Source organism: Elephas maximus, chromosome 13 (genome assembly GCF_024166365.1).
Source record: "Elephas maximus indicus isolate mEleMax1 chromosome 13, mEleMax1 primary haplotype, whole genome shotgun sequence".
NCBI classification, from domain to species: domain Eukaryota; kingdom Metazoa; phylum Chordata; class Mammalia; order Proboscidea; family Elephantidae; genus Elephas; species Elephas maximus.
In genome coordinates this window covers 57885158-57905275 of record NC_064831.1, presented here as the reverse complement: position 1 = coordinate 57905275, position 20118 = coordinate 57885158, and the positions used below count along the sequence as shown (strand labels likewise).

The 20118-nt window shown below is 42.8% G+C and overlaps 1 protein-coding gene across 5 annotated transcripts in view; it reads right to left on the bottom strand.

The window, feature by feature from the left end:
• The window catches only part of MAP2K5 (mitogen-activated protein kinase kinase 5), a 287381-nt gene that overhangs the window by 20867 nt on the left and 246396 nt on the right, over nucleotides 1-20118 (bottom strand). For 4 of the 5 annotated variants that reach the window (XM_049852647.1, XM_049852648.1, XM_049852646.1 and 1 more), the window contains 2 exons: nucleotides 17603-17664; nucleotides 14373-14418 (listed from right to left, as the gene is read on the bottom strand). In XM_049852647.1, coding sequence (XP_049708604.1) covers nucleotides 14373-14418; nucleotides 17603-17664 — 108 coding nt within the window. Of the gene's footprint in view, nucleotides 1-14372; nucleotides 14419-17602; nucleotides 17665-20118 lie in introns of those variants that run through there. The other variant, XM_049852650.1, reaches the window with a different exon arrangement.

Here is a 20118-nt window from a genome sequence, read left to right as displayed (position 1 = left end):
CTTGATACTGCTTTGCAATGAGATACGTGCCATAATGTAAACCAACATACAACTTCCTTCACTGAGAAAGTTTTGTTGCTGGTGGGGAGAGGATGTCAGCTGAACTAAACAATGCTTTGAGACACACTTGATTTATACTCTGGCACAAACTCCTTATCTTGTTGCCATCAAGAGATAGTTTAGATACTAGCACTGGTCTGCAGCCCCTACTCTGAGGAGAATTAAGCTAAGCCCTGGTGGCGAAATGGTTAAGCACTCAGTTGGAACTCGCCAGCTGCTCTGCAGGAGAGAAGACCTGATGATCTGCTCCCATAAAGATTTACAGCCTTGGCAACCCTACGGGGCAGTTCTACTCTGTCCTACAGGGTCACTATGAGTTGGAATTGACTCGATGGCACACAACAACAAAAACCACAGCAAATTATAGCACGTAGCAATATATTTGCATATAGAATGTGCTCAGGAAAGTTTGCTGAATTAAAGGAAATTTATCCCAAGCCCAAGGAACAAAATTTCTTAGAAGTTGCTGGTTTCTATAACCATTGATGGTAGAGTTGGAAAGATGGAAAAGGTTTGTGGCCAGGCAACTGGGAGAATGTACTCTGCCTGAAGTTTTTGCTGCAGGTTACAAAACGGTAACAACAACTCATGAATTCTCACACTTCCCCTGAGATCACCAACTAGCAGACCAGGTGCAAACTGCTGGTAATTACTTTCTCTCTTCCTGTTATGTTTGTACTGAGGTCAGGCCACTGTCATGAGGCTTCAATCAGGCCACTGTCACTGGGGAATGGCCGGAAAGTATGTGCAGCCATCCGCTCTCGGCGTGGACCATGGCCCTGCAGAAGCAGGACAAGGTGCCAAGGTGGAGGGAACCACAGGAGTGGGTTAAGCAAAGCTTCCCAGAGGAGTGTCTTAGCATGACAAGCAGAAATTGCTGAAATCCCACAAGTTCCTTTGTGGGGAATTTGTATTTAGTTTTATTTTTCTGGCTGCAAGAAATAATTTGACTTAGCCAAAAATTCTCAAAACTATAACAACCCCTGCCTACAATGCACCAGTGTGCATTTGATGTAGGGCACTAGAAAAATCCTGTGTTCTTCCTGGTGATGCCCCAGTTTACGTATCAGTAAAATAGGAATAAGAATAATCCTTACGGTGTTCATATAAAGGTCAAATGAGATAACTTATGCAAAAGAACTCTCTAAACCTAAACTCATGTTTAAAAAAATCTTATCTGTTTGGATTAATTTCTCTCTCTATAATAAATCTATTTTTTTAAAGGCTAATGAACAGAACCCTTTCTGAATTCATCTGCAGCCCCAAGTTGGGTGTAACTGTTAACTCTGATCTCTTTCAAGTAAACCAAAAGCAAAAACAAACAAAAAACAAACCCGTTGCCGTCGACTCAATTCCCATAGGGTTTCCAAGGAGCGCCTGGTGGATCCGAACTACCGACCTTTTCGCTAGCGGCTATAGCTCTTAACCACTGGGGCACCAGGGCCTCCCTCTTCCACGTAGGCTCAGAGAAAGTAAGTGGCAGTAGCGATTTGGGGTCGTGTGAATATTAGAGTGTCTGACATTTTATGATCCTAAGCCATGTTCTACCTGTCATCCTATTCACGAAGCCTCCCCCCCATACCCCCAGCTAGAAGAAATTTTTTCTTCCCCAGAACTCACTTAACCTGCTAAATTCATATCATTTCAACTCAATAGCCATTTATTGAGCATTCTACTCAGGGCTAGGGACTGGGTTAGATGCTAAAGACACAAGGATAAATAAGACATGAACTTGGCCTCCAGGAACTCATGGTCTCATTGGAGCTGTTACCAGTTATGCAAACAAAGCGTGTGAAGTGCATAAAGTGAAGGGTTTACCAGGACGAAGGACGACACACAGGAGGAAGTCATCAACCCTGTAGAAGCAGGTCTGGGAAAGCTTCACAGAGGCTGTGCCAGCTGGGCCTTGGAGACTGAGCAGGAGTTCACCACGTGGCTGAGACATGAGGAGAGCGTACTGCAGGCCGAGGGAACAGCATAAGCAAAGACATGACAGTGTGAAAAGCCTCACATGTTTGGGGTCTGCCAGGATTTTGGAGTGCCGTGTCCATGTAGGAGCCCTGGTGACATATGTAGGAGCCCTGGCGACACAGTGGTTAAGAGCCTGGCTGCTAACCAAAAGGTCAGCAGTTTGAATTCACCAGGCTTTCTTTGGAAACCCTATGGGGCAGTCCTACTCTGTCCTTTAGGGTCACTGTGAGTGGTAACTGACTGGACGGCAGTGGGTTTTTTGGGTGGGGTACACATGAGGAGTGGCATGAGGGGAAGGGCCGGGCAGCTGGGCAGGAGCTGGTGAGAGAGGATCTTCGGGGATTTTTGTATTCTGTCCTGTGCTTGGCTGTTTCTGTCCTCAGCTTCCTTGCTAGACTGTAAGCTGGCTGGGGTCAGGACTCAGGGCTGACTTGCTGTTTCCTGAGCATCAGGCAGGATGCTTGTACAGAGCAGGCGCTCCACAAATGGCAACAGTGAGTGCTCACAGAAGCGCATGCCTGTGAGGATCAGAGCTGCTCTCTCCCTATTTCACACGGTCGACGAGGCTCCTGAAATACCGCTCTGTACCAGGCGGGTGGCGGTTATCATTCAGCCAGCCCCTTACACACCAGCCTTCTGCCTTCCTCTGGTACTTAACCCACTTTCCAGACGCGATGGCGCTGCTGCCTGTGCAGGAGAGCTGGAAAGGGGGCCATTTCCGAAGGCAGGAAGGGAAGGAGAACGTGCCCAGCCGAAGCGCTGCTGGCCTCCCTGACGGGGAGGAAAAGCTGTTTTGGGGGAGAACTTTCCAGCTGAGGAACTGGTGCCTCAGGCCCTGCGTAAGCCAGCATTCTAGGGTTGCCAATTTGCCTTCCCAAGAGTTAGAGCAAGAGTATTCCAGAGGCAAGGCTGTGGCTTAAAAAAAAAAAAGTTTAATTTAAAAATTAGAAACTGGAGCAGGCTGTGAGCACAGGGGTTGATTGAAACAAAATTTAAATTCCTGTCAAGCCCATTTAAACACGGGGGCCCTTCATAGACAATTAGCTGCTCCCTGTGAATGCTGAATAAACTCAGGCCTGGTCACTGCAAGAAGAGAGACGCCTACTGTGAGGCGCTGGAAAAAAATTAACTAAAATCAGGCTGTATGAAATATTTAGCCTTCCAGTATATCACAGGGGTTTGAAAGTGTAAACAAGACAAAAATGGATTCCTTGGTGCCCTCAAATCAATCCCCCAAAATGGTTAGGGCATCTGTTTCTGCTAAATTTTGTTTACATCGGCAGATTTGCCTTAATTGCAGTTGTTTATCTCTCACTGTCCCCGGGGCCCTAATCTCCCGATTACTAATACTTAACACTCATTTCACATCTAAAGCTACTTCTAATCCTCAACAGGTTTGGGGGGCTCTTAAAATTATTGAAGCCGCAGAGGCGGGAGACACAGCCTCTTTGTGAAGGGAACATTTTCTTATCTACTACCAGCTGGGCCCAATCATCACCAGGGATGGCTGCAACAAAGGTGCTAAAAGGCTCTTCCACAATGGCTGCTGCTCCACTGGGGATTCGGAGGATGAAAAAGAGCTTTGATGGAAAAATCTGAACAAGAGGCTAAAGCAGTCCAGCCAAATAAAGTTACTGTCATAATCAAATGCTGTCAATCACCATGAAAATCCAATTAAAAAGGTTTCAGCACAGCCCTCTTAAGTGGAAAAATGTACCCTATTTATACAAATTTTTGTCAACGCCACACCAGTCCCACAATTAGAAAGTACTGCTATTAATTGAATCTTCCCCACCCCACTTTAAAAAGAGATGCAGGCCATTCAGACGCCTTCTGGGGGAGCTGAGATGCACAGGCTATTGGTATACAATTAAGAGTTAATCGGGTTACATTTGAAAATTCCATTTTTATTTGTGTCAAGGGAACCTTTGCAAGAATAAAATGAATGGTACCTATTCTCCTACTTCAGAATCAGTGACCATTTATATTAAGAGAACAGAGAAACGGTAAACCAGGATACTGGAAAGAAACTAGTCCATGCTCCAGCAAATGTCTCTCGGTAGACCAAGGCCTCATGTTTAATTCTAATCTTGAAAATTAAATAGAGGACAGAAGGCCCAAACGTCTCCCTCCCCTGCCTGTCTGCAGTCTCTAAATGGCCAAGTGAACCTCAAATTATCTGCAGGCAAATTGGGCCCCCCAAATAACTATGTATCTACAAAAGGCCTCACTGAAACAGCAAGACTTGTGATCCCCAGAGGTCTCTCTCAAAACTGCTACAAATTAAAAAGCAAACAACCCATTAAACAAATCCAGCTGGTTACAACTGTAAGTAAGAGGCTTCTAATATTTTTTCCAGCTCTTGAAATTCCTGGCTAGACTCATTAATAATTGATAAGTATTGCATCTATTTATTGATAAGTACTCACAGGAAAACAACTTTGCTACCTTCAATAGCAATTCCCAAATCCCAGGGCCTAGGCTTCAAGATTCTTCAATGCTTCCCCCACAAATGGCTGAGTGCCTTTGGTCTTTTTCAACTCAATACCAGATGTATGCTACCCACCAAGAGCTGGGGGTGGGTAGCATACATCTGGTATGTTGATAAAGACCTTGGGGTCCCCAGTCATCAATCTAACCAGATAAAGACGGTACTGACTAGGTGGTCTCTTCTAGGTCTTGGCTCTCTTGATTTGGAATTAACTGTCAGAGGTGAATTCTCAAATGGTCAGAGTATGTGCCAAAGAGCAATGGTTCTGCTGGTCGGTTGCCTGTTTAACAACACTTTCTGGGTCTTCCCGTAGCAGTGGTATATCTAGGATATTGCACTGGCCCTGGGCACATGGCGCCACTGAGCAGTTTCTGTTAACCTGGTATGGCCCAATGTCCTTCCTCAAGCACAGTAATGTGTTAATTAAAAGATTAATGAGCCTGACTTATATTTTGGAGCTGATATGATAAAGTTACCTAAAAGAGGAGTGTTATATGGTTGAAAAGGGGCACAATTTCAGTGCTTGCCATAGGCACCATTTTCTGCAGATACATTGCTGGCTGTACTGCTCAGTGGTGCCACGTGCCCAGGGCTAGCGCAATCTCTGCCATACTTGCCATATCCTAATTATGTCTCTGTGTACATCCAGGGTGGGATGGCTGAACCATGGTGCCTGTTCTGATTGGTTATGCCCACGCTGTATTGGTTGTTACATGCTTTGAATATTATCCCTGCAAACACTGTCACATCCTAGAAATTTCATTAATTTGGCATCTGATTATCTCACCCAGATGACCTCTCAAAGTAGGAAGCCAAATGGAAACCCGTCATCAAACCATGCATTCTAGTACGGCCATCCTAATTTACACTCCGGATCACAACGACCAGGGATCGTTTGTTCTTGAGTTAGCTTCTTCGGCTTTACTTTATGCATTCCTGGAGAGCGAGGGACACGTCTTGCTTGGCTTTCTCTGTTTAGTGTTTCACTGAATTGCATTAGAGAGAATGGTATGTGAAAAAGGGAATCAAGACTGTTTTCTTTAGTTAGATCAGAGAACTTGCCTGCGTGACAGGACAATTATAAGATCATGATCCTCCTGCAAGGAACTTACAATCTACTTGGAGAAAAAGGGCAGTAAAGCAGTGAGTCTCACCCCTGACTGCTCCTTAGAATCACCTGCAGAGCTTAAAAAAAAAAAAATAGTACCTGCTCCCTGGTCCAAGAGATTGTTTGATCTGGGCTTGGATCCAGGCTTTTTCTTTCTTTTTTTAAAACCTCCCAGGTGATTCTGATGAGCTGCCAGGGTTAAGAACCACTGTACTCCATGGGCCGACTTGTGAACAGAAGAGAGATAAGCGCTGTTCCAAGTTAGAGACAATACATGCTGGAGGGCTTCAGAGAAGAGAGCAAGGGCTCTGAAGGAAAGGGGTCGGGGAAGGCTGAGGGAGGAAGTGGGGGACCTCCAAGGACAGGGGAAAGGAGGGCATTCTAGGGTGGGGACACCACCCAAATAGAAACCTCCAATGAGCTGAGGAGCCTCAAATGAGGAACTAATGTATGACATACTCCAAAGACTCATCTCAGCCCCCTGTGATTTGGTAAAACACTGAAGAGCAGCCCCATCCACTGTGAATAGGAAGGGACTGCGTTCAAGATACCCCAATGATTCCTGCAGTCAATGGCTACACAGCCTCCTTGTGCCTTGACGTGTGATGTTGGGAAGATGACAGCCAGCCCGATAAAACAAGAAAGAAGCATTGCAGATATGAGTTCAAACAACTGCAATCTTAAACGGCCAAATCATCACCCTATTAAGAGATTTGACTTGACCGATGCAGAAAAGAAGTTATCCTTAACTGGTTGGGAAATTAAAACTGTCAGATCACCATGATCAAGGAATGACAGATTTTATCTATCTGTATCTCTCTTGCTATGTGCATGTATGTATATCTCCATATAAACAAATAAGTACATAAACGCACACACATTTAAAGTCTTGTGAAAAGATTAAGCGGCCATGTCTATAGAAAAACAAAGCTCCTTTTCTGGGGTTATAATCTCTCTGTTCTTGCTGAAGTGCTAACGTGTCATCAAAAATTCAAATTAAAGCTGTCTGATGTACTGCGATCTCAGACGGCCAGACAGCAATTCTGCTGTTGTAAATATGGGCAATTAAAAAACTAAAATCAACTTCTTTACTAGTGGATTCCTATTTATAAGCAGACACAAAGAGATGATTTTAACGGCCTTCAGAACTTGAAAATAAATAAAGAAAATCATTACATGGTTGTCAGCTGTACCCTCTGTGGCACTCCTGTGCTCCTGTGATGGCTTTTGTGCTTAAAGGAAATAGTGAGTTGAAGTTACAACCCCAGCCAGGGCTTCTTTCTGCATGTTTTGGGGCTGTAGCTAATGAGCTGATGTGCACCTCCAAATGAGTAACAAGAAGCAAACGTGACGTCTGCAAGAATGGTGGCCAGGCTCATAGGAAACTGGCCCTAAATGTGTGTTTTAAGAGATGCTCTATATGACACAGGCAATCGCTACATGTTGTGAACTTGGAATCAAGTTCAGAACCACTTATTCACCACTTTTGGTATTTTAAAAAGCTCAGACTTTTGGAAGCAAAGTGGCCTATGAATGTCCTCCAAGGGGGCTGCAGAAATGTGCTTTTCCTTATATTTGTACTGAGGCACAACCAGACCCTGCATCACAATAACCGGAAACCTGTCAAGCTTGTGAGACGTGGTGATAACGTGGAGCTTTCTCTGAGGCCTGCGCTCCCAGAAAGCAGGTGCCGTTGTTAGTTGCTGTGGAGTCGATGCCGACTCAGGGCGACCCTGTGTGGGCAGAGTAGAGCTGCTTCACAGGATTTTCAAGGCTGTGACCTTTCCGAAGCAGATGGCTAGGCCTGTCTTCTGAGGTGCATCTGAGGGGGTTTGAACTGCCCACCTTCTGGCTAGAAGTCAAGCACTTCACTGTTTGCACCACCCAGGGAGGGACTCCTCCTAGAAGGCAGTAACAGGTGAGGAGTCCTCCCACCCTCTGGTATCCACAGAGGACCACCCTGTTCTCATCACAGTCTCCATCCTTCCTTGTGACTTCTTTAAGACTTGAGGATGACTGCCTGTGAAACCTCGACCCCCTCCCTTTTCTTCGAGTCATTCCTAATTAATGAATGTGCTCCCCACTTTAACAGCCTGAATAAAACCATCTCCTCAACTGTCCAGTGCATTCTGCCTTCCACAGTGGTCAGACGGTTTGGGTCTAATAATGGTGAACAAAGCCATTTGGTGTGAACCCAAAGGTCACGCTGGAATTTGAATGCAGTAAAGGCAAAAATCCAATGTGGTGGTTCCTCTGTTTTTCAAAAGGGACCACAAAGATGCCCAATTTAACATATACCTTGATTAACTGAGAGACCAACTAACTGAACTATCTGAAAATGTAATTACAATCAGGTTTGGAAAAGCTACCAGTGACAATTTAACTTGGAGGAGTTAAACAAGTTAACATCTCTTTGCAAGTAAATAAATGTTTAAACAGATTTTTCTTGAGCTATTTGGTGTTTATTAGCCCCCAAACATTACCACCTCTTATAAATAAAGCCTTCTCTGAGAAATGAGATGCCTTCAAGTTTGCAGCTGCTAGGATCAGACGGAGGGGACACAAATCCAAAAGCTCTATTTTGCTGACGCCCCTCCCTCTAAGAACCGCCCCTGCATCTTATACTGCCGGTCCCACTATTTACTTGCTTTCTAAGCAAAATGTCAAATTTCAATTGCAAACTGCACCCTATGTTTCTTTTTAGGTGCCTGAATTGAAAACCAAACCCAAGGAAATGGTCAACGAGGACGCCCTGCTCTGGAATGTACGAGGAAATGCACAAAATAACAGGCATTATTAGAACCTAAGGAGAAAACCCATGTTTTTAAACAATTACTAAAGCAGTATAGTAATAGCATAAAGACAATTTCTGCGCCAGCTTGTTTCTCTGAAATTCTCTCTGCCACTGAACAGCTAGAACAGATAATAACTATTAGTAAATCAAACTCCTCTGCAGTATCCAGCTGTGCCTCACGCATTTCCATACAGATAGAATGGGTATATGTTTTTAATATGTATGTGAGACGTACTTTCACCACAGCTGAAGTGCATGCTACAAAGGAGGAGGAGAATGGGGATCGGATCAGCATGAGATAATAAAGTGGCCTAGATAAAGTATTAGCCAGCGATTGATCTCAAACCGGGATGCTGCTGCTTCTGACCTGATTACTTACTATGCATAAAATGCATAGATTCCATTAAATAGAGCTTAGACATGGAAAGCTTCGGAAAATACTCTAAATGCATAGAAGGGTCTACAGTACTCTGAGCCAAAATTGTAACTGCATGGGTGCTGATGGCCCACATGCTCCCTGTCCCAGTCAAGGCCCGCATCCAGGACTGGGCGGGGAGGTTAAAGGGCTGCCTGGCAGCTGGTGGGAGGCCCTACTGAGTCCCACAGGGACCTCCCCTCCCCTGCTCCACCTCAAGCAAGCACCCCAGTGAATGCCTTGACACTTCTGAGCTGCTTCCCTGGTCCTGGCGGTACAGTTTTAACTAATGGAACAGGAAGGCAGCGAGGGGGCTTAACAATCATTTAGGGTCATGGTCCCCTTTGAGAAACGGATGGCACCTGTGACCTCTTCTTTTCAGAACAGCGCAAATCTCTGCATGCATGCGTGATTCTGGATGTGCTTTCAGGGGCTTTAACAGACTTCTTGAAGGCACAGGCCCTAGGTCAAAGCCTGCTGACCTGGTCCGCCCCCTTCATCCTGCAGATGAAGACACTGAAGGCCAGATGGAATGGGGCTTTGCTTGAGGTTATGCCTCTGGGAAGGGATGGAGACTTTCTCTGCTAAACTACAGCCTGACCTTCGCCACAAAAGAATCCTAAAGGAAGATGAATTCCTGAGAAGGAATTCTTTGTGGTTTGCAAAGGTAAACAGTCTTTACAGAAATGCTTCCATCATGTCTCTTTTACTTAAAAATATTTAAGCATATAAATGCTCCTCAGAAGCAAGGATGGCAAGACTACGTCTCACATACTTCGGACATGTTATCAGGAAGGGTCAGATCCTGGAGAAGGACATCATGCTTGATAAAGTACGGGGTCATGAAAAGAGAGGAAGGGCCTCAGCGAGATGGACTGATACGGTGGCTGCAACAATGGGCTCAAACATGGCAACAATTTTGAGGATGGCGCAGGACCAGGCAGTGTTTCGTTCTGTTGCACATATGGTCACTGTAAGTTGGAACCTACTCAATGGTACCTAACAACAACAACAAGCATATAATTTGAATAGCAAAAGTAGACTAGAACCCCCCATCTCAATGTTCCCACCTCTGGCTTGTCTCTATGTCCCTGAGTTTTTTGCTGCTCTCAATCTGATTATGGAAATGTTGGGAAGGCTTCTCTACCACCTTTGCTATTCCTCTTCCTTCTTGTTACCATCCTGTTCTGAGCCAGAAGCTGGCTTTTTTCCACATAAACCATGACGTCCTTGCTTGGTTGTCTAAGTCTGCTGAACATTCAGCCAGACACCTCTTCAGTGTCTCTACTGCCTGACAACTTTTTCCTAAGTTTGTTGGTCCTATGTCACAGAGGTGAGGCAGCCCTGACATAGGACTTTCCTGTGACTCACATGAGGGAATTGAAAACTGGGCTTTTTAATAATGGATCATTATTATAGGAACAGAGAGAGTTTGGCGGTGGGGGGGGGGTCCCTATGTGTCTGGTGGTGTCAGCATGCTGAGTGTCCCTGACTTCCTGCATGGCTAGTTTTCCTTTGTTGGGTTTAAAGGTGACTCCTGATTTTCAACAGGCTTTCAAAGAATTAAAAAAAAAAAAAAGTGAGATCATCCCCAAGGATGAGGAACTTCTGTGTACTTGAATGGGCATTCACTCAAGAAGAAAAGGTACATGTGGGTGGGTGCACTGCTTCTATGTAGAGTTAAAAGTTTTCAGACCTGGACCCCAAGGTTCCTTCTAAAACAAAAATCAAAAACAACCAAACCCATTGCTGTCGAGTTGATTCCAACTCACAGCGACCCTCTAGGACAGAGTAGAACTGCCCCATGAGGTTTCCAAGGATCGGCTGGTGGATTTGAACTGCTAACCTTTTTTGGTTAGCAGCCATAGCATGCCATAGCTCTTAACCACTGTGCCACCAGGGCTCCTGGGTTCCTTCTACAGAAGCGGTATTTCTCAAAAGATTTCTCAGCTGGTGGTGAATATGTTGCCTTTCTGAACTTCACCTTTGTGGATCTAGAACTCCACAAGGTCAGTGTCAAAGGGATTTCTGTTGCAGTAGGCACTAGAGGCTTTGCAGGGCTCTGAAAAGGTCTGGGCCTAAACAGACTCATGCTTTGCCCATCCTGCTTCCTTTGCCTGGAGTGACCCCCGCCCTGAAAACTCTTATTAAAATTCAATCCATCCTCCTAAGGGCCTTTTCAAATACTACCTCCTCCTCCATGCAGTTTTTCCTCATTTCCCCAAATGGATCCCCAAATGACTCTGCAATTGTTTTAGAGTAGTTATTTCATTCTAGTTCCTTGTACACTTGCTGTATCTCCTGCAAGACTATGCACATGTGGCTTACTCTTCTTTACATCTTCTGCTGAGTCTAGCACAGGACTTTGCACATAAAACCAAACCTCCTCCCCCCGTAAAAAAACAAAAACACAACCAATTGCCATTGATTCGATTCTGACTCATAGTGACTGTGTAAGACTGTATGGAACTGCCCCACAGGATTCCAAGGCTATAAACTTCATGGAAGCATACTGCCACATCTTTCTTCCATGGAATGGCTGGTGGGATCAAACTGCCGACCTTTCAGTTAGCAGCCAAGTGCTTAACCACTGTGTCACCAGGACTCCTTACTTTGTACGTTAAAAAAAAAGAAAAACCCAAACCCGCTGCAATCAAGTCAATTCTGACTCACAGCGACCCTACAGGACAGAGTAGAACTGCCCCATAGGGTTTCCAAGGATCGGATGGTGGATTTGAACTGCTGACCTTTTGGTTAGCAGCCATAGCTCTTAACTGCTGCCCCACCAGGGTTTCCTCTGCACATACTGATCTATAAATATCTGCTGAATTAAATTGTTTACCTCGTTTTGAGATCTCCCAAGAGGATGTAGATGCTGATGATGAAACTTTTTGAGTGAATTCTTTATGAAGCTTAACGGCCACATGGCAGAAAACTGCACTGGCTCACGTGAAATCTGGACCCCCAGAAAGTGAGCAGTAAGGGAACTTCTTGGTTCAGCATTAAGATACTTCCACTCAGGACATAAAAATGACAACCATCCCAACAACAATCACACAAAGTAGAGGAAGCTGAATAGCTAAATAACTAAATGAGTTCTAATACTGGGATTTTAACGACCTCAAGAGTCTAAAGTTGAGTTTTACATTTCATCTTTAAGATTAACATGGTCAAAACAGCAAAGGTGATTTTAAGACTTGATATTGGGTCCAGTATATAAGGTAACCCCTTCAAATGAAAAGACAATAACCTCTTGAGTGCCTACTATGTGCATGGCCAGGCCCAGGGGTGAGGGGATCTGGCCCAGCCCTCCTCTGCATTCTGATTTACTTAGGCTGGGACTTGCAGGGCTCACTGGTGGTCAGCACCATACCCGGAGTCCATTTAAGAGTTCCCTGTTGGTGAATCTGTCCCTCTCAGTATTTCCATCCTGCCGATCTCTAATTTTCTTCATCTGCTTTGGAAAATACAGGCCCATAATGCAGCTGATAAAGCCTGAGGTGTGCAGACCATGCTGGTGTCTGCTGGTTGGAGTTACTGCCCTTGGGAGGTAAACTGCTCTTTTTGGGAAAGGCACAGGCCCCCACCCACAGGGACAAATGGGCTCACGCACTGCAGAGGAGGCTTTCACTTCCAGGGGGACCACAATCACACAGGGTGCAGGCAGAGAAGGAGAAGGAGAAATTAAAGCCATTAATATGCTAGAAGGAATCGAGAGACTGATTCCTTAAGATCTGGCCCCTCAGATGTGACTCAAGGTTAAGCTCACCTAAGAAAGGGACAACCCACTTTCTTTCCCATCCTCTATTGGGCCCAATCTTTTGGCCAAAGGTGGTCTGGGCTCAATCCCCGCGGCCACAGGAGCCTCATGTTCCCTAATTTTTCCTGCCTTCTTGCTGAGCCTTTACCAAGCCAGGGATGCCTCACTCTTGCTATACTCTGGGAATAAATTCATTTAACATCAAACAGTGAGCAGTACTAGAACTAATGTTAAATTAAGTATAGGATAATGCTCCCTACGACTAAATTGTTTGTTGTATTTTATTGATGTTTATTAATTAAAAATTCAAGACTGCACATGTCAGGGTATTTAGTTGTGAATATATCTAGATATGTATTCCTCCTCATACATCTTACACACACATAGGTGCACGCGCGTGTGCGTGCTTCCAGGACATTGAAAGTGCTCACCCTTCAGGCTCCATCTTTATGATCTGCCACCCTGGGGTGGTGTTCCTTACCAAGACATGCATACGTATATATTTATGGTGTATGTGAGATCTGCAGATGTTTTATTTATAAGTGGCCAGCTCATTGCAGCACTGAAACATGCATTTACAAACAGGTATCTGTTTTATGAAGTCCTATTCCTTTGTTTTAATAGCCAAGCTATCCAGCCATAGCATAATAACACACAAGGTAAATGGTCTCCATCTCTAGAACCTGTTCCAAGTTTTCTCAAATGTGACTAACTGCAAGAATTTCCCAACCATTGAAGGGACCAAAAAAAAAAAAAAAAAAAAACCAGTGTATTCAAGACATGAAACCTGCACAGTTAAGAACTGCAGAGGTTTTAGGGGTGAACTTTAACTTGAAACTACCATGAAAACTGGGACTTTGCTCTGGGGGGTAATATGAAGGAGAAAAGTACCTTCCTGGAAAGCAGTCATGATACAAAGGGAAACATACCTCTATTTTATATTTGGGGTGACATCTGTACTACATAGAGGTTTGGGTGCTTGGAGAATTCACTAGGATGGAATGCAGAGAAGGAAAACCTCCCAGCTGATAGTTGTAAAATGCATATTGATTAAATAAAGAAGGGAAAGAAAATTGACTGGAATTTGCTCTGACTGCAGAAATCTAAAGACGGGGACGGCACGCAAAGCACTGAGAAGTGCAGGCTATGATTATTATTTACTCACGCTCTGTCCTAACGTTATTCTAACAGCTTGTGCATTGTCAAATCAACAATCTGCACTAAATAAATGACCATTTGGGAATTGTTAGGGAGCATCTCTCTGTTCCCCTCCCTGCTTGACTCAAAACTGTCATTTACAATCAAAGAAAGCTGCCTTGGAGCTGAGAACACAGGACCAGCCGCCTTGTAGTTGCCTCTTTTTTCTGGGGAAAGACCAAAGATTCACATTAACTTGATCTTTTGCAGCCAATCTGATTTCATTCTACATGAATCCAAGAGGACTCCATGCCACATTCGGAATTTCCTGCACTAAAAACTTAGCGTTGACGATCCTTTCTGTTACCAATCCTCTGAATTTTGAAAGGCTGTGATGGCGAATGAGCACAGAGTGACCAACATTAATTTGTGACCCTTGAGTGAAAGCATTCCATATTAAGTTTCAAAATGGTGGAGAATGTTTAAAAAATGAAAACTAATAACATTTGACAGTATGAGTTTCAAGAATGCCTACTCAAATGAAGTAAATGATGATGTCTCTCAGAGCCTGGGGATGTTTTAAATTGCATTTTGGCCCTTCTAACAGAATTCTAAAGTAACTACAAGTCTACTTACCATCAGTTCCTCAGGTGCTGGCCTTTCTTTTGGCTGTTTTCGCATGCTGTAGGGGGAAAAAATCTCCTATTATCTATATCATTTGAAAAGGTGCTATAATTCCTACTCGCCTTAGAATCTGAATACGCTTTCAAAATTCATCACGTTCAGCTCTTGGCCAAAGTATTACCATATAGCCTCTTTCTTTTATTTTGACCTTTAATTAATCAGCTTTCTGGAGACCTCATGAATTGGAAACAGAAAAATTATTTTTTTGGAGTTACAATACAGACAAAAAGAATGAATTTAAATTTATTCTAATTCTACTTTTGAATGAATTTGAGAAAAGCAGCAATATTCTCCTCCTGACCCAGTTATCAACTTATTTCAAGCTTAAATTTGGGGAACAATATACTTTTTTTTTTTGTAATTGGGATAAGACAGCAAGAAAAGAAACAAGACTGTCATGTCAAATGAGAAAACATCTCATTTTTTCATTATTGGCATGACAAGTAACATATAAAAGAGGTCAAGAATCTAGAGGACACCACAAAATTACCAATGGGTTCTTATACATCATCTCAGACTTTCATTTATTTTGGCTATTACGCAAGTTGATGATTCATTAAACAGCCGTGGGAAAGCTAAATTTGTTTAAGCTGCTTAGAGAATCACATTCCTCATGCAAAGTATTTCTTGCCTTCCACGCAATAGGTACAAATAGGTCTTATTAGTAGCTGTAGAACGTATTTAGCTATGTGATGAAGCAGCCACACGTGGACCCCAGGTGATCGTTGGTAGCTGTCTACTTGATAGCCACATCTGTTCTAAGCTCAGAGCATCACAAGGAGAGATGCTGCTTCTACCGCTTCCCGATGTCATTGATTCTGACTCACAGTGACCCTATAGGACAGAGTAGAACTTCCCCATAGGGTTTCCAAGGAGCGCCTGGTGGATTCCAACTACCGACCTTTTGGTTAGCAGCCAAACTTTTTAACCACTGCGCCACCGAGGCCCCTACTATCGCTTGGAAGCTCTAAATCACACAGGTGCTTTTTCTTTATCTAAGGCAACCTCTAACAAGCAAGAGGAAAATCCTTTATATAATCTCTGCACTTGACGACGGTATTTTTTTCTAAATAGAGAGATTCAATGATCATTTGGTAAACAAGAACCGTAGTTATGAACCATTAATGACATCGAGGACATTTGCCTTTCCTATAAATAACCACATGCACCTCTCAAATACCACATCCATTAGCAAGTAATTCAAGCTGTCTAGCCAGTGGAGCTGGTAACAGTCCTAATCTGACACTCCCAAGTAGCTGTACCTCTTGGGAAAACAAGGCTATTACCCACTATCATTTCTGTTTCGGCTTGACATCTGTGGAAATTTCAACACAGGTTATCTCTCTCTCTGTCTCCATAAAACTTCTATGTAACAGCTGATTAATTTTTTCGACAGGATGAAGGCAAAGTCTTACCCACGTTTTTTTTTCCTGCTCAGAACCGCTCCCACCCCCAGGTCGGTTTCAGACTACACAGGAAGATAAGCCCAGTGGTCCTGCCATGAATCCAACACCCTGGGTGGCTGGTGCCCAAACCGGGCTCTCAGGGGAGCATGGGAACCTCATGGTTTGTTATTCGACTTCTACATTTCAAATGGGGTCATTCCCACGAAGTGCTTCTGAGTGTTTTTAGGAATTCCATGTAACAGAAATTAAGAAAGATTAATCTATACTTTTAGATAATGGCACTAATGTTAGTGAGCTTCAAAACAGCTTAGGATTCCAATGTTTAACCTGTATGTATGCTTTTTTTCCCAATGTGGCATGCTTTGGAAATCAAATGTTTTCAGAGTAAAAATATTTTTTAAAAGCTACAGAATATTATATAAGTATTTTAAATAAATAGAAACAGTGTTAATAAAATTTTCAAAGTCAGGGGGAAAAATCTCTGCCACATATTTTTCTATGGAATATAAACTGTACGAGACATTTTTATTAAGAGGTAACATATTACACTTAGTCAAAAAGGTGATAAAGCCTGACATTTATATTAAGGAATATTTCTTGGGTTCCCTTTAGCGTAATCATCAGATGGATCATGGGGAGGGGAGGGGACAGTGTACAGCCATTTCGGGTTAGCAAGGACTCCTGGCTGTACCGCTTCACCGCACCACACACAGGAATGACCGGCTCCTTTTGTCGGTCTGCCCGTTCATCTTCCACCAGTGGACACAACTCGGAGGTGATGATGAAATGAGGAATTTGGTGATTGAAGGAAGGAAAGAGAAGTAAAGGCAGTTATAAAGGACTTCCAGAAGGTCTGGACCAGTGTCTAGTTGGTTCTGTCCCTTGCTATGAGGGAGGGCATTCTTATGCTCCCAATTTCCTCCTCTCTTGCTCCTCGACAATTTTCTCTCTATGCTGGGGTAAGGGAAAGGGCAGAAGGAGGGCAGCAGAGCAGCTGGGCCTTCTAAGGCCACGAGACTCCTGCCGGACGGGGGAAGAGGTGGATGCTGGTAAAAGGGATAATAAAAGAAAGACTCATTCTGCTGTGAATAAGAAGGCAGAAGGCTGGAAAAGAACCCTTGGCAGAAAAATGCCTGTTTCCTTAGGTGTAAAGTGACAAGGGGTTGCCTGGAGACTCTGAGGCCCCTTTGGATCTAAATCCTGTGGTTCCTCTCAGTTCCTAAGGGTTAAAGTGAGCCTAATGGAGCTGTATTTTCATAGTATTTTAAACACCAAAATTCATCGAAATGGGTTCCCAGTACTGCATTGAAAGTATAAGCGAAGATAAAAGTTATTTACTGAAAATCCAATGAATTAACAAATTATGTTGCTTCCACTAAGTGAATGACAGTTTTACTGGTAACTTGAGGTTACATTAATAAAAATAAGCTTCATATGTCTGTTCAATAGGGGCTATAAAATTGAGTATCTCTTGAACAGCAAAACAAAACAAAAAAAGGGAGTAACACTCTCTGTGCCCAAAGTTAGTAGCCTGATTCTCAGCAGTTTATTAAAGTAGGAAAAAGCCTCTGAAGTACATTTATGACCCTTTGTGTAAATAACGTTTACATAATTTAAACAATTTCTTCAGCTTTGCTGCCCCATCTGCCCAAGGCCCCAAAGTCCCTCCCATCTCCAAAAGGAAGCAGGGAGAGCCATAAGGTCTCCTAGAGCCACTGAGTTAATGGCATGTATCATTTACATTGAGGGCACAACATGTTTGCAAACAGGACTCACCACTGAGTGATGAAATGTACAAATGGCTCGGAGAACTCGCCAACCGGAAGGATGGGCGAATCCTGGAAGGAGGAAAAACAAGTCACCGCAAGTCACAACAATTCCTTTTCTTTCTTTATATTCCACCCTTCCACAGCAAGGGAGCAGTATAAAGATGAATATATAACAAGGATTTACCACCATAAAAAAAAAAAATTTTTTTTTTTTTTTTTTACCATGAGGAGAGGAAAATAAGGCCACATCCAATTAATACCACTGTCTACACCCTCTTCCACGTTTGTTTAAAAACGCCAAATCTAAAGCCACACACATTTTACAGTGGTGAGAAACAGGAGAGCAAAGAGGGAGGGAAGGTGAAAAAAGGACAATGATAGCCGCAGGGTAGGAAAGAAGGTAGGGAAAGTGTAAATGAGAAATTAATGATTATTTAAGTAACACACAAATGGTCTTGTAATTAACAAAGAGCTGTGAAATTATTCTTGTGTTGACCTTTGTTTCTTTTACTGGATTTGCTATTTATTTACACTTTCATTTTTATTTACATTTATTTGTATCTTCAGTGGCAGCTTAACTGCTTGCTCCTAAATGAATCATTTGGGTCAGATTCTTTTTTTTTTTTTTAACTTAAATAGAAAGGATTTTGTAGGGGGAAGTTGTTTCCTGAAAAGAAATTTCAGCCTATTTTTGCCAACCTGGGCAAACTCGTCTCTAACATAATTAGGAAAGCTGATGAATTAAGGACACAAGGACAAACTCCCACCTAGGCCACCAAAGAGAACTGGGGGGGAGGGGGTGGGAATCACGCAAAAGGGCAGAAAACTACACTGCAACAAACAACAAGCACCACGTAACACAGGAAGTACATAACACAGGGAGCAAACCCCGTCACCATCTGCAGAGGAAGGCTTTAAGAATTTAGGAGTTTTTCCAAGAATGACAGAGAGCTCCACTGTGTTTATAGTGTAACAGCTCAGGATGTAATGAAATTACACTGCAGAGTACTTTAACAGTCATCTCATTAGACCTACAGTTGGAACAAGAGAGCCACATAAAGTAGGCAGCTGCAAATGACTCCATTCTCATCTATTCTCATTTGCTATTAAAAATACCTTTCGGTGGCTTTTTTCCTTCCTGACATCCCTACACAAAGTGCCCTGCAAAGTATGATACATGCACCTATTTAAATTAACAAAGGAATGACTTATTTTAATCTCACTGCGCTTTGGAGTGCTTTGGCCATTTGGATGAGCAATATATCATTACATACAACCTTCCAGCGCTGCAGGCAAGAAACTCAGAGCATGCAGCATTTGGTCGGAGCCAAACAATTTCTCTAGCACACAACTGTGTCAAATGCATGCACGTATTCATTATTGAGAATGCGAGGAAATAGCTTTGATGTAGTGGAAAAAAGAAGATGATAAAAGCACCTCTGCAATATGCGTGTCATTATCAGTGGTGGCAGAGAGATACAATTGCACAGCCTCCTACGTGATTAGTAAATATACATATAATTGCTGTGGCCAATTATCAGAAAAATGAGATCGGTAATTACAAGACAGAAAATTAACTAGAACTCTTATTAAAGCTTTGTTTCCAATTCAAACATTTGGAAACTGCTGGAAAATACCATTAAATCAAAAGGAATTGAGGGGGTCAAAGCAGGCAAAAACAAAACAAAACATTCTGGAGAAGTTAAAAAAAAAAGAAAAGAAATAGGAACAAATGTTTCTTGGTTTTTATATAATCTGTCCTCTTCGAATTTACAATTCATCTAGAGGGGAAAAAGGTTAGTAATTCTAAACTTAAAATTATCTCATCAGTACAGAAGGGTTCCCAAGAAAAAAGAAAAACAAAAGGGAAACGAGAGTAAAATAAAATCTTGCCAAGTTCAAAGGATTACATGCAGGCGTTACACACAGAGGACATGAAAAACAGGAGTTGAGGAAAGAGTCCACTCAAAAGAAACAAGGCAGGCAGTAACATGACAAGTCCTCAATAAAGGTACTATAAAATGGTCACAGAAGTACTATCAGTTTGAAGAGCAAAAATAAAACATGATATCAATTTCAGCTCCAGCCTGTTCTAAGAAAGCCACATATATCACCAAGTCCACAGGAGTCTACAAGGCCCAGTTCAAGAAATAATATTTTACTGCCTCAAAAACCATTAATAAAAAGATAGTTCAAAGTCTGAGGTGTAAAAATTATAGACTCTGATCAGTTAGAAAGGATCTCTAAGTCATTACTTTCTGGGTTCTTTTTAGGAGGGGGTAGCACTGGAAGTGCCTGAGTGGTAGACATTTTAAAATCAAGGCTTAAGAAAATAAAATCTTGTATTAATGTGACTGAATATTTACCAAGACGGTTAAAATTCTGGACTGGATTTTCATAGAGATTTTGGTATAAACCATGATGCTAATGTGGACCTCATTTCAAAGTCTGGTACCAAGAGTAAATTAATGAATTACAGGCTAGGCAACTTGATGAAGATGTCACTTTAACACGGATGAGAAA